The 18,456-nt window shown below is 45.9% G+C and overlaps 1 protein-coding gene across 1 annotated transcript in view; it reads left to right on the forward strand.

Moving 5' to 3' along the window:
* TAF1 (TATA-box binding protein associated factor 1) overlaps nt 1–18,456 on the forward strand; it is a 75,643-nt gene that overhangs the window by 37,986 nt on the left and 19,201 nt on the right. Inside the window, exons 26-31 of the mRNA XM_077285006.1 lie at nt 867–1,078; nt 13,384–13,492; nt 14,787–14,885; nt 15,200–15,377; nt 15,469–15,536; nt 18,088–18,210. Of these exons, the coding sequence (XP_077141121.1) occupies nt 867–1,078; nt 13,384–13,492; nt 14,787–14,885; nt 15,200–15,377; nt 15,469–15,536; nt 18,088–18,210 (789 nt within the window). The remainder of the gene's footprint in view (nt 1–866; nt 1,079–13,383; nt 13,493–14,786; nt 14,886–15,199; nt 15,378–15,468; nt 15,537–18,087; nt 18,211–18,456) is intronic.

Here is an 18,456-nt window from a genome sequence, read left to right on the forward strand (position 1 = left end):
ATTCTGGACGTGGTGAGTGCTCTGAGTAGGTACGTCTTGAGGACTGCGTCCTTCCGAAGGTTGGACACTTTGTTTGGGCTACCTCACTGTATGATGACTGCTTCCTGACGGTTACAGGAAGGGTTTAGCCGTTTCATCGGCCATGTTAGCTTGGTGGATTTGTTACACCATCCAGGAATCCTTCCGTGTTAGATGTCAGTCTATCTCCCTGTCTATCGAGGTTTCTTGGATTCTAGGCACCAGGCATCGGCACAGCACGCCTGCAAGCTTCCGGGTTCGTCCAGTCCGCATGCATTCTTGAAGCACTATAATTCCCAGACTTCCACAGATGTGAGTCTGGGCAGGCGGACTCTGCAGGCCGCGGTGTCGCTTTTGTAAGTAGCGGTTACACAGGGCCTGATCTGATGTTGTCCCCACCCAGGGACTGCTTTGGGACATCCCATGGTCTGTGTCCCCCAGTGAGGCAAACGAGAAATAGGGATTTTTGTGTACTCACCGTAAAATCCTTTTCTCCGAGCCAATCATTGAGAGACACAGCTCCCACCCTATTATTAGCTTGTGCTTGTTTTATAATTTGACATGCTATACTCTCATATATATAATGTGACATGCTATATGCTCATATGTTGTTATTGATCTCCTACTTGCACAGAACTGGTTAGCTGGGAGCCAGCAGGAGGGTGTATACTGCAGAGGGGGAGCTAATTTTCTTTGTATCACTTAGTGTCAGCCTCCTAGTGGCAGCAGCATACACCCATGGTCTGTGTCCCCCAATGATTGGCTCGGAGAAAAGGATTTTACGGTGAGTACACAAAAATCCCTATATCCTCAATCATCTGTTCTTTTCTTTCTTTTTTTTTATGCAGCTAAAATGTGGAGCTTGTGGAGCAATCGGACATATGAGAACCAACAAGTTTTGCCCATTGTACAACCAAACCAACGCTCCTCCATCGAATCCGGTTGCAATGACTGAAGAACAGGAAGAGGAGTTGGAAAAGACTGTGATACACAATGACAACGAGGAGCTGATCAAGGTGGAAGGAACCAAAATAGTTTTGGGCAAACAACTAATTGAAAGGTATGGCAATGGCTAAAAACCACACAAGGCTTTGCACTGTGTTGAAGAATATTCCTCTATTTTTCCAGAAGAGCATCACAGTATGACTTGAGCTCATTATCAATAAATATATTTTCTGGAGCTTCATTGGGGACACAGGAAATCATGGGAGCATGCTGCTGCCACTAAGAAATACACTTAATGAGAAAAGCAGCTTCTCAGCAGGCTACACCGGCCTACCTACCCCATTTTGCTTAGTGTCACGAAGCAGACAGAGACAGGTTTGGGTCTCAGACATGTGTCTACCTATGTTATTTTCTACAATGTACTAATCTTCTTATCCTTTAGGTAGAGGCACGTAAGACAGAGAGGACAGTCTGCAAAGTATCACTGGCTTACCTTGGCCTGTACCCCTGCTGCCATTATGCGACGATGTCTCTCCATTCCTGGTCCCCTTCTGTTTGCTACATTCATGTTTTTCTTAGGGCGTACTCTTATCTGCATGTCCTCAGAGGACTGGTCTTCCCAGAGGGTCCCCCGTTGTTCGTTCGGCATCCTCTCCCTGTAGGTCTTGGTAGCAGCTTCCTTGGTGCCCCTTACTTTAGGCCCCGGTTTTTGTTGAAGACTAGCCTGCTCCAGCGGGTCAAGCCTCCACTCCTATCTTCACGCATGGTCTCTTTTCTTTATCGCTTCATTGGGGGACACAGGTAACCATGGGTGTATGCTGCTAGGAGGCTGACATTATGCAAAAAAGAGAAAATAGCTCCTCCTCCGCAGTATACACCCACTGACAGGCACAAAGTACCTCAGTTTAAGCTTAGTGTCTGTAACAGGCAGACCTGGATCTGATCCCAGATCTGTCTTTTCCTTTTCAGGTCACCTGTTGTGTTTTATTGATCTTTCTCCTTTGTCTTTCAGGTTTCTTCGTCTTCAGGGTAAAAGGGTGTAATGTCTCACCCTGTTTTCCAACACTTATGCGACCGAGAGAGCAGTGTGGTGTTACCCGCATCGCCCACTCTTGGACCCGCAGGCAGGACTTTATCCCGTCACCCTTACGGGTGTTTCAGGGTGATTCCTGGTGGCAAGTCCTTGCCTATTCCCCTCCTCACCCCTCTCCTCGGAGAGGGCTGAGAGGAAGACTGTGGTCACCAGCGGTGACCTCCCCCTTTTTGTAAGGGGTTGATGCCGTCTTCTGCACCATCAGGAGACGGTGAGTGAAGGAGGATCCCAGTTTCCAGTGACCCTCACCCACCCTGAGGGCTTCTGATGTGATCCTCGTCAGTGAAGAGGTATTCGGGACTCACCTTTTACAGGTATGTCCCTTTCCCTGTCCCCCGCAGCTACCCGCCTGTCTCACTGTTTACCCGCGACAGGACGCCACACAGAATATGGAGTCACTGAACGACAGTGGCCATCTTTTCTTCATGCTTGTGCTTCGTTAATGCCCTCCTTCTGTCCTGGCCAGAGCCACACCCACGCATTAAGCGCGCGGAATTATCGCACGCTTTTTTTCCCTATCAAGGGGCCGCCTCTCCCTGCCCGGTGCACTCCTCCGGCGGCATAGCCAATAGAAGGGCCCCTACTCCCTGATACCATCAGACGAGGCCAATTTTCATGCCCGGACTAGTACCTTTGTTAATGCCATTTTCTGGTTCTGTCGCTGCAGGTGTCGAGGCTTCGCATAATTCCATGTCCTCTGTTAATTTAGCCTCCAGCTTTGGGCCTTCTCCCGGACTCTTGTATAGCCACGCCCCCTTACCGGGCCCCGGCCAATCAGCGGTCGCCTTCCGCGTAACCACGCCAATCAGGGCATGCCGCACGCTTAGCCCCGCCCCCTTCAATGAGCACGTTTTCTTGGCCTAAGAGAGAGTGTGTTTTCTCTCTCCCAGTCACCCGAGACACGCCCCCGCATAGTGTCTCTGTCTGCAAGGCGTGTGAAGATTCGTGCAGTGTCTGTCACCATCGACTTCCGGCTCCAAAGGGCACAGCAGGCATCCATCACTAACCTGCACTGGATCTGGGGGACTCTGCAGCCTGAGCAGTGACAGCGCCATCTCTGTTATTAATTAGGACCAGCCTAGACTGGTTATTCTCTCTCTTCACAAGGGCTTAGATCTCCCCAGCAGTAGCCCTAGTCTCTCACTCATGCCCTATTTCAGGGAGGCCCATTCCTGTCCCTATAATCCACGACGCCTGTGCCATCTGTAAAAGAGAACTAGCATTCAGGCCAGTTTTCTTTTTTTTTGGTTGTCCTGCAGCTCCTACAACGTGTCTACGCAGAAGCCCTCTAACGCCCGGGATGAGAGCACTCCCCTCCCTCCGGAGTGGGCTGTTGCCATGTCACAGTCGGTCTCTGACCTGACAAAAGTTCAGTCCCTGGTCCAGGTCCTGGAGCGACTTCCACATTTGTCTTCTGCCACCAGTGCTCCGAACACCTCTCACGGTGATTCGCACGCACCTGACCGCGACCTTCACAGGGACAAATTGGGTACAAAGCAAAGGAAGTGGGCTCTTTCCAATTCCTCACCCCATGCCCCTCCTCGGAGGTGGCTTTTGGGTCGGATATGGATTCCCATTCTGAGTCTGAGTCATATACGGACCAGACTTAAAGGATGCAAGATATGCTCAATAGCCTCATCTTGGCAAATTACACAAATTCTGAACCTAAGGGAGGACGAGGCACCTGCTCAGGAGCACTCCGTTGCTGTCAAAATGATAAAATGTCCTTCCCGGAATTTCCCTAATCACAGGGAATTTGTGATGATTGTCTAAACACTGGGAACACCATGAAAAGTGCTTCCCAGGAAGGAAGAAGCTACACATTCTCTATCCCTTTAGCCCAGACCTTGTTGATAAATGCCCTAATCCCCTATTGTGGATCCGCCGGCTTCTCGCCTGTCTTCCAAGACAGTCTTATCTCTACTGAACAGTGCATCTGTTTAGGATTCTACGGATAGACAGATTGAATCATTGGCTAAGTCAGCCTTTGAAGCAGCTGGCGCCTCTCTCTTTCCCATTTTTGCCTCCACCTGGGTGTCAACATCCCTGTCTACCTGGGCAAGATTGATTCGTCAGGGTATTCTAGGCTCCTCCGGATGAGATGCCAGATCTGGCAGATCAGATTGCCCAAGTCGGCAAATATCTCGTGACCGCTTCCTTTTGATGCGGCTGGTTGATCCGCCACGGCTAACGGCAACATCGTTGCTATACGCCTACGCCACATTCTCTGGCCTCTCTGGCTTTGCCTTCCAAGGCTCTAGATTTTTGGATCCAAGCTGGATCAGCTGGATCAGATAATTTTGGATGCCACCGGCGGGAAAAGCACCTTCCTACCCCGGTCCAAGTCTAAAGTCCTTTTAATAGGAAAAGGTTGCTTCTATCTCGAGAGAAATAGTGACTTCCGGCTACAAAATCGACCTTTCTTCCCCTCCAGGAAGACGTTTCCTTCTGTCTCGCCCGCCAAGACGTCGCAGGCCCCAGGGGTTCTTCAGGCCGTCTTTTCCCTACCACACACAGGAGTGATCATACCCGTACCCAGGAATGAACGGTTTTCGGGGTTCTACTCTATTCTTTTCATAGTCTCGAAGAAAGACGGACCGCTCCTTTCCGTTTTTGGACCTCAAGCGATTGAACTGTCACGTTCGGATCTGCCTTTTCAAGACGGAGTCTTTACGTTCGGTAATCACTTCCATGGAACCGGGAGAATTTCTTCACTTTCTTGTGTTCAGCATCAGAGGTTCCTATGGTTTGCGATCCAGGAGGATCTTTATCAGTTCACGGCCCTCCCTTTCGACTTGGCCTCTGCTCCCAAGACTATTCACGTCATGGCAGCGGTCATGGACATCCTTCGCTCCAAGGGGATTCTCATATTTCCCTACTTGGACGATCTTCTGATCAAGGAACCGTCCTGCCGAGACTGCGACCAGAGTTTTTATTTTACTCTGGATGCTCTGGTCCATCTCGGCTGGATTATCAACAGAGAGAAGTTCTCCCTCACCCTTGCTCAGCACCTGGTGTTTCTAGGTATAAGGTTCGACACGGCCCAAGCTCGTGTCTTCCTTCCAAAAGAGAGGTTTTCATCCCTCTGCCAGGGTATCCGTACTCTCAAGTGACCAGCTTCTCTCCCCCTACGGTCTTGCAGGAGAGTTCTAGGGAAAATGATTGCCGCCATGGAAGCCGTTCCTTTTGCCCATTTCCATACCCGTCCTCTTCAGCTGGCCCTCTGGTCATCTTCAGACAAGAGGACCGTCTCCCCGGATGGTCCCGTGCTTCTACCTCTCAAGGTGAGGCAGTCCTTCACCTGGTGACGCTATCGCCATCAGTCCTATGAAGAAAGTTCTTCCTTCCTCTCCGGTGGCACGTCATCACCACCGACGCCAGTCTCCTCGGTTGGGGAGTTGTTTGTTCTTCGTCACACAGTGCAGGGCCGCTGGAACGCCGAAGAGACCGCTCTCACCATCAGTCTCCTGGAGATCAGGGCAATTTTCTTTGCTCTTCGCCACTGGCATACCCTCTTTGCAAGCCAGCCGGTCCGCATACAGTCGGACAATGCCAACGCCGTGGCTTACATAAACCGTTGAGGTGGAACTCGCAGCAAACAGGTTATGATAGAGGTAGCAAGGATTCTGCGATGGGTAGAACGTCACATTTCCGCCATATCAGCCATGCACATTCCGGGGGTATAACATCAGGCAGCCGATTTGCTGAGCCATCAGGGTCTCGCTTCGGGTGAGTGGTCGCTCAGCCCCGCCATCTTCATCCAGATATGCAGAAATGGGGCTCCCCGGATGTCGTCCTCATGGCGTCTCAGATGAACCACGAGGTTCCTTAGTTCGTAGCCAGGTCCCGGGATCCGCTAGCCATCTGTTGCGATGCTCTAGTAATATCGTGGTCACAATTCCAACTGCCTTATTTTTTTCCACCTCTCCCTTTGACCCGAGAGTCGTGAAAAGGATAAAGGCAGAAGGGACCCCTGTAATTCTGATAGCTCGACTGGCCAAGAAGAGCCTGGTGAACATGCTAATGGACGCCCCCTGGAAGCTTCCAGGCCGTCCAGATCCTCTCTCTCAAGGCCCCCTCTTCCACCAGGGTTCACAGTCTCTGAGTTTAACAGCATGGCCGTTGAGACCGTAGTTCTGAGGGAGGCTGTTTTTTTCCCATCAGGTCACTCAGACCATGATTAGGGCCAGAAAACCAGCATCCTTGCATATCTATTACAAATACTGAAAGGCCTTCTTCTGGTGGAGTGAGGACAAGGGTTTGGTCCCTATGTCCTTCTCTCTTCCTTCCATTCTTGGTTTTCTACAAGCAGGTCTTGACTCGGGTCTATCTTTTTGTCATTTCTTTTCCAACGAAATCTGGCTTCTCGTTCCCAGGTAAAGACCTTTCTTCAAGGAGTCGCCCACCTGGTACCTCTTTATCGTCTTCCTATAGTTCCATGGGATTTTAGCCTTGTCTTTGGCGCGTTCCTGCTGAGCCCATTCAAGACATCACATTTTCTCTCCTGTCATGGAAAGTTGTCTTCTTACTTGCATTACATCCATCAGGAGAGTTTCCGAGTTAGCGGCATTGTCCTGCCGTTCCCCATTCCTGATTCTACATCAGGACAAGGTAGTTCTCAGGCCTGTTCATTTCTTCCTACCTAAGGTGATCTTTTCATTTCACATTAATGAAGACTTTGTCCTTCCTTCTCTGTGTCTCTCTCTGGTCCATCCACTGGAGAAGTCCCTCCACAAGCTGGATCCCGTCAGAGCTATGCGAGAAGACATTGTCCTTCCTCCTCTGTCTCTCTTTCTGGTCCATCTCCTGGAGAAGTCCCTCTACAAGCTGGATCCCGTCAGAGCTATCCGAGTCTTCTTTTCAAGGACTGATCCCTTTTGTCAATCTGATGCCCTGTTTGTGATCTCTGAAGGTCGTCGTAACTGGCTCCCAGCTTCTACGTTCACTATTGCCATTGGGTTCGTTCAGCAATATTGGAGGCATACCACGTTCAGGACGAACAGCCTCCTCCGGGGATGAAGGCTTACTCCACTCGGTGGTGGGGCCTCCTAGACGGTTTGTCACCAGGCCTTGGCTTTCCAAATTCTAAGGCCGTGACCTGGTCATTTTTTACAGGGTTCATAACGATGCCTCGTCTGATGCAGGCCTGGGAAGGAAGGTGCTGAAGGCGGCGGTTATGCAACGGCTGATCTGAGTCTGTTTTTTCTTTGAATCTTTTCTGTTCCCCACCCTAGGGACTGCTTTGGGACATCCCATGGTTACCTGTGTTCCCAAATGAGCAATAAAGAAAGAGGGATTTTTGGTACTCACCGTAAAATCTCTTTCTTGGAGCCTTCATTGGGGACACAGCACCCTCCCTAATTGTTTGTACCATCATTGGGCCTGTGTGCCTTCGTTGTTGGGTTGGTACATACACTGCGTTCCAAATTATTATGCACAAAGAGTTTAGGAGTGATAAGGTTAGAATTTTTTTGTTTGTCATTTAAACTCATTGATGGTGATGTGTGTCAGGGCTCTTTATATCGCTGAAAGCAATTGCAGATACCTGTGCAAATTAGTTTGGCAGGTGTGTCAAAATAAAGGCAAGACTACTTAAGAAGGCTGTTCCACATTATTAAGCAGCCTATATTTTTTGCCAAAATGGGAAAGAAAAAGGATGTGTCGGCTGCTGAGAAGCAACAAATTGTGGAGTATTTAGGTCAAGGCATGACTACAATCAACATTGCCAAGACACTTCATCGTGATCATCGCACAATCAAGAAGTATGTAGCTGATTCCCAGCACACACATGTGCATGCTGATAAGGAAAAATTGAGGACTCTTTCCAACAGGCAATTGCGTAAGGTTAAAAGAGCAGCTGCAAAAATGCCTTGTCATAGCAGCAGACAAGTTTTTGAAGCTAAAAGAAAAACGATAGTGTATCACCTGCGCTTGTATATGAAAGCTAAATAATCCCCCAAGAATAGTAATAGGCAAATAAAAGCTTTCAATGGTTGTACATGAGTACTTACTAGATCCCAATACAGTGTCGTGGCTGCAAATCTTTCATGTGCTTGGAATCCGGTTTACTGCTGCGGGGTAATGAGATCGCTGAGAGTCCGGTTCACCGCTGCACGATGGTAAGATCAGGGGAGCTAGACTCACTCCACGTGAGTCGAGTCCGGTAAAAGGACGCGGGAATCAGGTGGAAGCTGCCAGCCTCTAGCGTGCCCCGGCCGGAAGCAACGCTGAAGCGGTGGCGGCGTTGAGAAGGGGCGTAGCAACAGTGTGACGTCACAGCTAGTGGGCGGGCGCGTATGTGGATTATCCAATCCAACGCGTTTCGAAGGATACGATCCTTCTTCGTCAGGGGTTTTTGAAGCTGCTGGTGCCTCCAACGTCCCCAGAACAACAAGATGCAGGGTCCTTCAGAGGTTTGCAGCTGTGCGTAAGCCATCCTGTCGACCACCTCTATCCACTGCACACAAGCAGAAACGGCTCCAGTGGGCCAAACGATACATGAAGACTGACTTCCAAACTGTTTTGTTCACCGATGAGTACCGTGCAACGCTCGATGGTCCAGATGGATGGAGTGGAGGATGGCTGGTTGATGGACACCCCATGAAAACACGGCTAAGGCGCCAACAAGGAGGAGGTGGAGTAATGTTTTGGGCTGGAATCATGGGGAGAGAGATTGTCGGCCCCTTTATGATCCCTGAAGGGGTAAAGATGAACTCCATAATCTATGTGGAGTTTCTAAAACAACACTTCCTGCCATGGTTCAAGAGGAAGAACCGTGCTTTCCGCAGCAAGATGATTTTCATGCATGATAATGCACCATCTCATGCTGCAAAAAACACATCTGCATCTCTGGATGCTATGGGCATAAAAGAGGACAAACTTATGGTGTGGCCACCATCTTCCCCTGACCTCAACCCCATTGAGAACCTCTGGAGCATCATCAAAAGGAGTGTCTATGATGGCGGGAGGCAGTTCACATCTAAGCAACAGCTCTGGGAGGGTATTCTGTCCACATGCAAAACAATTGAAGCAGAAACCATCCAAAAACTGACAAATTCAATGGACGAGAGAGTTCAGAAGCTTCTTTCGAACAAGGGGTCCTATGTGCAAATGTAACATCACCTAGAATAAAGTTTTCACTTGAAAACTGTTTGATTTCATTTTGTAATAAGCTGATAATGCTTATAACTTCACAATTGACCATTTTTTTGTTCAAAATAAAAAAAAAAGGTTGAAAACTCTGCTGTGCATAATAATTTGGAACATGCATTTTGAGTGTTAATTTTTTTTTTAAAGATACTGTTTTCATAGGCAGTTTGTTCCAAAACATTGCAATTATACTAGAATAGTAGATGACTGGAAAATAACAATGACTGCAATTCAGATAGGTAATTTAGAGAAAATATGAGGAAATATTATTTGCATAATAATTTGGAACACAGTGTATGTTGAATTTTTTTTTGTTGTTGTTGCTTCTCCTACTGCTTTAACACTAACTGAGATACTTTGTGCCTGTCGGTGGGTGTATACTGCGGAGGAGGAGCTATTTTCCCTTTTTTGCATAGTGTCAGCCTCCTAGCGACAGCAGCATGCACCCATGGTTACCTGTGTCCCCCAATGAAGGCTCCAAGAAAGATTTTACGGTGAGTAACAAAAATCCCTCTTTTCCGCCTCCTGGTTTATGCCTACCCCTTCCTCGACTCTAGGTGTCTCCTTTTTTTATTCCAGCACGCTCTCTACTGGAGAGCCCGCTACTTCTGACACAGACTGTTTTTTTCCCCTCTGTCCTGCTGTCTTTTCCTCCCTGTCCTGTCTTTTCCCAAAAAGGACCATTCACACGTAAGCCCACTCGGCTTCACTTGTTTTACCTGCTCCTTGTGTAAGCACAGTGACCTGCTCTGCTTACTCTTCCCCCATACCTCCAGCTCAGTACCCCTTTGTGGCCTGCAACATGAGTGTGGCCCCTTCCTAACAGGTGTCATTACATTCAGTGTCTGAGGTGTTTCAGACCCTAACTACCTTTATGAAGCTTCTGCCTATGTCTAGTGTCACCCCCAGTGCTGTGACCACTACCCAGAATGAGACCGCCAACTACTCTGCACCCATATAGCAGATCGGGTCAACGTTCCAAGTAGCCTCAAGTGACTTCGCTAGGTCTTCTATTTCTACGCCTCCCAGCATGCATTCACCATTTCACTTGCTTGTCTCCACTACAAAAATTGGGCCATCATTCCAACTCAGATATGGAGGCTAATCAGCCCTCAAGCTAGCATAGTTAACAGTTTTGTTTGCACTGTTTTCCAATCCCTGAATGTAAAGGAAGAAGATCTCTCTCTTCCTGCAGAGACAATGTCTTTCAGGATAGTTAGGTGTACCGCCAAAGGTTTTTAGAAACACACAGTTCAGCAAACTGCTAGACAAGGAATGGGCACAGCCAGAGAAACGCTTCACACAGGTGAAGACACATGTAACTACTATACCGTTCCAGTGGCTCGCATTACGACCTGGTCTCCCTTTCCTTCAGTGGCTTTCCCGGCCTCTTAGTAAATAGGGTAGTAATCCTTGATCACTACCCTTTCTCTCTCTGACGCAGCTTGTTTCAGGGACGCCATGCATAGACTTGTGGAATCCTTATCAAAATCTGCATTTGAAGCTGTGGACTCTGCATTGTGCCCAGCTTTCACTGCTACCTGGGTTGCCAAAGCAGCTAGTAGCTGGGGCAAACACCTGCAATAAGGCATCCTCTTCTAGGCTCCGACAACTGAGTTAACAACAGAGTAAGTTGCCTACACAACCCAGTATATTTTCTTGGCCTCATTCAAAGCAACTGCCTGCTCTGCTCAGGCTTCAAGCAACATCGTTGCGGTCTGTTGCATACTTTGGCTTAAAGCGAATGTGTCATAAGGTTTTTACTAAGTAAACTACAGACAGGGTCAGGTTGGAGCCGTTATACTGATTACAATTACAATGATACCTTGGTTGATGAAATCCGTCTTGTGGTTGTTTAATCTGTGTTTGCAGTTTTCAGTTAATGAGCTTCTTGTGCCTCGGGGTGGCCTGTGGGGAGGATTTATTTGGTGCTCTGGTCTCATCTTCATCATTGTGGAGTAAATGCCTGCCTCCTATTTTCAAAAAATGATGCCGGTGTCTGTGCAGTAGCATCTATTGTTTACCGATAAATGCTACTGCTCATGCGCCTCTTCTGTTTTTCTGCAGACAATTTTTTTTTCTTTTTGCTGCTACACAATGGCGGCAGCGCATGTGCAGTAGCATCTGTCTGCAAGTGATGCTCTTAATCTGCAAGCCCTGCCCACTGAGATTCACTGCTCATTCGTCTTGGCTCTTTTCTTCAAATCTATTAGCAGATTGTGACAACAGACGCCAGACTTCTTTGTTTGGGTGGTGGTGCTGCGGGGACCCTGAAGTTTACCATCCAGGGACACTGGAAGGAACACAAAGTCCTACTTTTCATCAATTCCATTGAGCTCAGAGCCATTTGTCTGTCCCTTCTCCATTGGCAGGACCCCATGTCCAGATTTAGTCCAACAATGCCACACATAGCATGCATTAACCATGAGCGTGAAACCCAAAGTAGTCTAACAATGGCAGTGGTCTCACAGACCCTTGTACAGGCAAATCAAAGAATTCTGGCTATTTCAGCTATACACATACCTGGAGTGGACATCTAGGTTACAAACTTCCTAAGCCGTGAGTGGCTAATTGTGCAGACTTCAACCAGTCGTCTATGAACTCATCTGCCTACCATGGGGTACTTCGGGCATTGATCTGATGACATTCAGACTGAACCACAAGGTCCCTCGGTTCATGTCAAGGTCTGGCAACCCTTTAGCAATTGCCTCAGGCACAGTGGCAATTCCATGGTCCAAATTCTCCTGTCCCCATCTGTTCCATCCTCTGACCCAGCTACCAAAGTTGCCCAAGATCTTCCAATCAGAGGGATTTTCATCCTCCTCATGGCACCGGACTGGCCCAGAAGATCTTGTTACGTGTCCATATTCAACCTTCTCGCAGACATTCCGTTGAGGCTTACAGATCGTCCACATCTGCTTTGCTTTTGCACAGTTTTGCCTTCCACTTTTGTGCTTTTCAAAAGAACTTGGCTTACAGGATTAAAATTTTGTCTTTTAGGGTGCGGCACAGTTGACATTCCCTTATCAGACTCCCTTGAACCTGAGGGATCTCAATCTGGTCCTAGGCACCTTTTTTGAGTGCTCTCCTTTTGAACCGATTCAGGATATCACCCCACTTTTCCTTTCCTCAAAGGTGGCCTTCCTTTTAGTGATCACTTCCTTCGTGTGAGTCTCTCAGTTTGCGACTCTCTCTTGTTGGACAAAGTGGTCATGCGTCTGTTGCACTCTATTCTTCCTAAATTAGGCTCTTATTTCCACCTTAATGAGATTGTTCTGCCTTCATCCTTCTCCCTCTCATCCCGCTTAGTGATCCTTACACAAGTTGGACTTGGTCAGAGTTGTGTATCACTACCTGTTGGTGACGGGCTTTTACAGATTTTCACACCCCTTGTTTAACATTTAGGAGGGCTGCCATAAAGGTCACTCCGCCTCTGAGTCTACCATCACTCAGTGGATTTGTTCTACCAATCTGGAAGCTTATTGGGCAAAGGACAGAGTGCCCCCACTTGGGGTTATAACTCACTCCACCCAGGCGGTGGCAGCTTCTTGGGTGGTTCACCATCAGCCTTCTGTTGTATGGCTTTACAAGCTACCTTGTCCTCTGTCCACACTTTCTCCAGATCTTCACACCTTCATTTTGGCAGTCACAAGCCTGGGGGTAGAAAGGTGCTGCAAGCGGCAGTTGCTGGGGTGAGGGGATTGCCTTTCCACTCTTTTGTCATTTTTTACCAGTGTTCATCTGTTTTTTTTCCACCCCTTAGGACTGTTTTGGGAAGTTTCTTGTGTCCCCTAATAAAGCACCCAAGAAAAAGATGATGTTTTTGGAACTTACAGTAAAATCTCTGTTGCGTAGCCTTTATTGGGGAACACGGCACCCACCCCTGTTTTTGCCTTGTTAAGCATGTTTTTGTGGTTATTCTCCCTTGTGGTTTCTCTTCTTTTTGTTGCTACTCCAACTGCTTTTTCACTTATTGAGAAGCTTGGTGCCAGTAGGCAGGTGTAGCCTGCTGGAGAGGAGCTGACTTTTTCTTTAAGTGTATTTCTTAGTTACAGCAGTAAACATCAATGATTACCGGTGTCCCCCAAATGGGTCTGAAGGATTTTATGGTAAGTACCAAAAATCCCCCGTTTTTTTGTAGGAATTTATTCACACCTTCCATTTGTGTTTTCTTCTAGTGCGGATGAGGTTCGTAGGAAATCCTTGGTCTTGAAGTTCCCTAAGCAGCAGTTACCCCAGAAGAAGAAGAGAAGAGTGGGAAGCACTGTGCATTGTGATTACTTGAATGTAAGACCTTCAACGTGATTCATCTGCTTAAAATGCAAAATCTGTTGTTTTTTTTGTTGTTTTTTTTAATCCTCATTCATGCGTCTTTTTTTTTTTTGCCAAAACGTGTCTGGTTTACAAATTTTATTTTATTTTCACGATCTCTAATGAAATTATATTTATATTGTGAACGTACATTTTTTTGATGGGGTGGGGATAGAAACAGAGATTTGAACTGTCAGTCTCTCTCTTTTTTTCCTCTTTCTATTTTTTCTGTTCTTTTATTTTACACACTCTACTATTAGGTATTAAAAGACCCTTGGTGGTAACATATTAATACATTCTTTTGTATTTTTGGTTTCCCTGTAATTGAGGCTGGTATATTGGGCCTAGTAACAAGGAAAATTCAGCCACATGCATAGCAGAGCTTACTGCGTCTCGTAGAACTCAGCAGCTCCTAATGTTGTAACAACCAGCGATCATATGACTGCTGTTTTCGAAGGAGAAAGCACTGTCAGTGCTTCTGATACTGTATACACAATGCTTTTTCATCTTCCTGTATACATAAATTCAGAAAGGCAGAGACAGTAATGAAACCTCTCTGCCTTCTCCATGTTGAGTCTGGCTGTGTCTGACAGCCGGTTACTTGCTGCAACATCTGCACTATCCCATGCAAGCAGCTTACTCTGCATTGACGTTTTAAAATGTCAGTGCCGAGTAAAGTGCGGACCGCCCAGATGTATAAAATCAATGGGTGATTGGAGAGGGGAAGGTAGCATGCTCTGTGTGTATGACATGTTGCATTACACATTCTCACAACGCATATAGCATTTACAATCCTGCGCTGGCGTTTCTCTGCCTCATTGCCTTACAGCAGGAAGTTGTGGGTTTAGGTGAAACACAATGTGATGTGGACAAATCTGCATGTGTCCAACACAGTATTGCCCTTTGGTTTATAGGGTTTTTTTGGCCTGTGTTATTTGTATTGTGATTGATGTCCCTCAAACTCATAGAAGATGATAATCACTCTCAGGTAACCGAATTACACTGGTGGAACAGCAGCAATAGTCCATCATACAAATACCAAGTCAGCTTGTAAGTATGAGTAATCTGCCATTTTTAGCATCCTGTAATAGGGCTGTATACATATTGCAGCAGATGTCGCCGTGATTTCCTTGCTATTCACTTTTTGCAGTAACATCAATTTTGACATGAGATGTCACTTTGCATATTCTTCACATGGACATGATCTGATGCGATTGACATCTAATGTAGAAAATACAGCTAACATTGTGATCCTTTGCTTGTCTTTCAGCGACCTCATAAGTCAATACATCGTAGAAGGACTGATCCCATGGTCACCTTATCATCAGTCCTTGAGTCCATCATCAATGACATGAGAGACATGGCCAATGTAAGTTATGTAATTACACGGAGGGACAATGTAATTGTGATAAAATCATAGCATTAAGAGACTTCATTGTTTCTTTACGGGCTAGAAAGGTGCCAGCTGCCTTTTAAAAATCCATGTCAGATTTTTGGCGAAACATTGACATACGTGATTTACAAGTGACTCGCTCTGGAGCCCCAGCCTAAGACTATCCTGCATTGCGGAACCTCACCCTAATCATTTTAATGCAGAGATGGACAGAAAATGACATTGTTGCTTTTTTTTTATTACTCCGATGCCTTTTTTTTTTTCTTACATGATGTTTTTTTCTTTTGAAGACCTACCCTTTCCACAGTCCTGTAAATGCTAAAGTAGTAAAGGATTACTACAAGATAGTGACAAATCCCATGGATCTACAAACATTGCGAGAAAATGTGCGCAAGAGAATGTATCCGTCCCGTGAAGAGTTTCGAGAGCAGGTGGAGCTAATCGTGAAGAACAGCATCCTTTATAATGGTGAGGAAACTCTGATATGTCATCTGTACGGTATGATTCTATATTAGGAACCTTTTTTTATATGCACCTATTTATTTTTTTCTAAATTCAGGACCTAAACATGCGTTGACCCAAATTTCAAAAGAAATGTTGGATCTGTGTGATGAAAAACTCAGAGAGGTAAGCCGCTAACATTCTAATAATGATAATACTGATACAGAGGAAAAAAGTATTAAGACAAAGTGGAAGGGTGTAAGTATGTGATGATCATACACAAAGCATGGAAAACATAACACTCCGGCACAGAGAGTTCAAAAAGGAGTCCCAGGAATTGCTGCCGTAAGACCAGAACAGAATTACTGTGATAGAATTTTAGATCCTAAGGCGAGTATAACCAGGAATAAAATAATTGATAATGAGTCATACTAGTGAATCAATGGGCTTTAAGTAAGAAAAAACTATAATTAGCAGGATTCCTTATAGGATTTGAGGTTTAAAGTGAAAACCTCCCATCCTGATAGTCACGAGAACTGCTTTATGATAGGTCATAGGTACATGACTTCTCTGCTCACAGTTACCCTCTCTGAAATGATGGTTTGCCCAAGCAGGTGATTGTCATGCTTGGTTGGTTTTTTAGAAAACTTGTCTTTGCATTGGAAAGTCTCCACATTTCTAGAGTAGTCTGCCGAGGGTCTAATATAATGGCTATGAATAGGCTGCGGCCCTCTTCTGTATCTGGCTTTTCTGAGAGGATATCTGTCAGTTCACTCCCAGCTCTGAAAATCAATGATTGGCAGCATGCTGTATAACAGTGTGTTGACCAGGGACTTAGTATCCAGCTGTCAAAGCAAAGCAGCTCACAAAGAAGAGTTGTTTCCATGAATTCCTATTAAATAAGGGTAAGATGTCACGGAATGTCTGCACTGAGGCTTACCTATATTTGCACACATTCAGCACTGGAAAACTTTGCATGAGAGCTTGACTTTACCAACACAGTACGGCATCACTGAGATGTGGGAGAGGGGTCCAGAGGATACAGAATTAGTAATGCCAGACTTCATGAATTGCCTCCAGACATTTCAGACGATGGCATAAAGTTTCTCTTTCTGGCAGCCTTTTAAATGAAAGGATAACACTTTATATGATAGTTCAGTTATGGAAGTCTCTCTGCACTGGATGAAAATACTTCTACGCTATAAGCAGAATCATACGGTGATGTGGAGGAAATGACAGCAAGTCCTATGAGAGATCTGCATTGTCCAACAATGCTTTACCTCTTCAGGAGTTTCCAAATTCCCCTTGATGCCCACAGCAAATATCCTGGTGATCTGATGTTGAAGTCACAGGACGCCTGCTTGAATGAGGTCCCATCTGTTCTCCTAACATGGCTATTTTACTCCATCCTTGTATTCTCCATGAAATAACAACTTTTCTTTGAGCTTTATGTTGTGTCATTCCTCTGTTATTCCTCCTAGAAATTGAGGAATAAATTGACACCAGTTAGATGTGTCCCTCCACAGACTTCGGCTTGGGTGACGTGTCTGAAATTGCAGTGACACCTTGTATCTAAGGATATAATGATTTCTTATGTCGTTGCATTGTGACCTGCGACACATTGTGACTGTGTCAGTTACATATGTTTCCAAATGTGTTGCATGTTCTGTCGCAGGTTGCACGCGACACACTTGTCATAGACTTCAGTGCAAGTTGCACGTGACATGTCTTGCATGCAAGTTAGCTTTTTATTTATAGTCAAATCTTATCAACTTGTCAGATAATGGCTGCGGTGCGACACTGTACTGTCCAATCAGTAACATAGGTTTCAGACTGTAGGGACAATGCTCCTTTATCAACAGAAATGGTGACATACAATTGTCATTAATAAACATATAGGTGGGATAACAAAGAAATGGAACAACACAAAGCTGTAAGGAAGTACGGGGCATCCAAGTATTTGCCAGATCCGATGTCCTCCAAAGACGAAGGGTGCACAGCAACATGTCGGACGACGGCAATTCTCAGAAAAGTTGTATCACAAACCATGTCCTGTGCTGGGATCTTGTTGTAAAAAAAATGGCCAAATCGCAAGTGACTTATACTGAAATCTATGGCAAGTGAGTTGTGTGTGACTTGTAACCAACGCCGGAGAAAATCCAACTTGTTTAGGCACATTGTAATTCTCTTTCTCAGTCGCGGAAGGTTGCAGGTCAACTCTATTGGAGATTATTAGATGCAATGCAACACTGCGATGTCAGTATCATACGACACATCACCGCGTATTCCTATCCTATATATGTTGTCCCAGCCTGGATATCCACATCTGACAATGAATTTGACCCCCGCAGTCAGCTGAGCACTGTGGGTCTATCGGCGCTACCCTTTGGCCATCCGCATTGCTGGCTGTGGATTGACAAACACTTCAGTGGTGCTGGCCAAATGGTTGAATAGTCGTAAGAGAAAAGGGACTTAGATTAGTGAAATTGCTCTAAAGTAGAATAGTAGTAGCCAGACACTTCGCCATGAGCATTCCTCATCATTTGCTCTAGAGCTCGTTACACCATATTACTCCATACTCTGTCCCATACGATCAAGCAAAAGTGGACAGTGCAGGAATGAGACTGCTGACTATGTTCGAAGGTGGATAGATACCGGTCATTTACTGGCTGATTTCTCTAAAACATACATCACTTTCTAGGTTTGTAAGAAATGTTCTGTGCGCTTTTGTTAACAGAAGGAGGACAAGCTCGCGAGACTGGAGAAAGCAATTAACCCATTGCTGGATGATGATGACCAAGTTGCCTTCTCCTTTATCTTGGATAACATCGTGACTCAGAAGATGATGGCAGTGACTGACGTATGTTGAGTTTTAAGATTTCTTCACAATGTTAATTTACATAGGTATGTCTCTTCATTTTATGATTAAGTTGCCACCACTGGAGATGGTGGGATTTTTACTATACGACTTTACATGTAGATAGAAATCCTTGTCTGAGGAACACATTTCATTTGTTTTCCTTTACCATAATAATTGTAATGATTATTGGTAAAATAGAAGACGGTAATAAGGGAGAAACTTCTGTAGGATCCTTCTATAACGTCT

Source organism: Ranitomeya variabilis, chromosome 2, assembly GCF_051348905.1.
Source record: "Ranitomeya variabilis isolate aRanVar5 chromosome 2, aRanVar5.hap1, whole genome shotgun sequence".
Classification (NCBI taxonomy): domain Eukaryota; kingdom Metazoa; phylum Chordata; class Amphibia; order Anura; family Dendrobatidae; genus Ranitomeya; species Ranitomeya variabilis.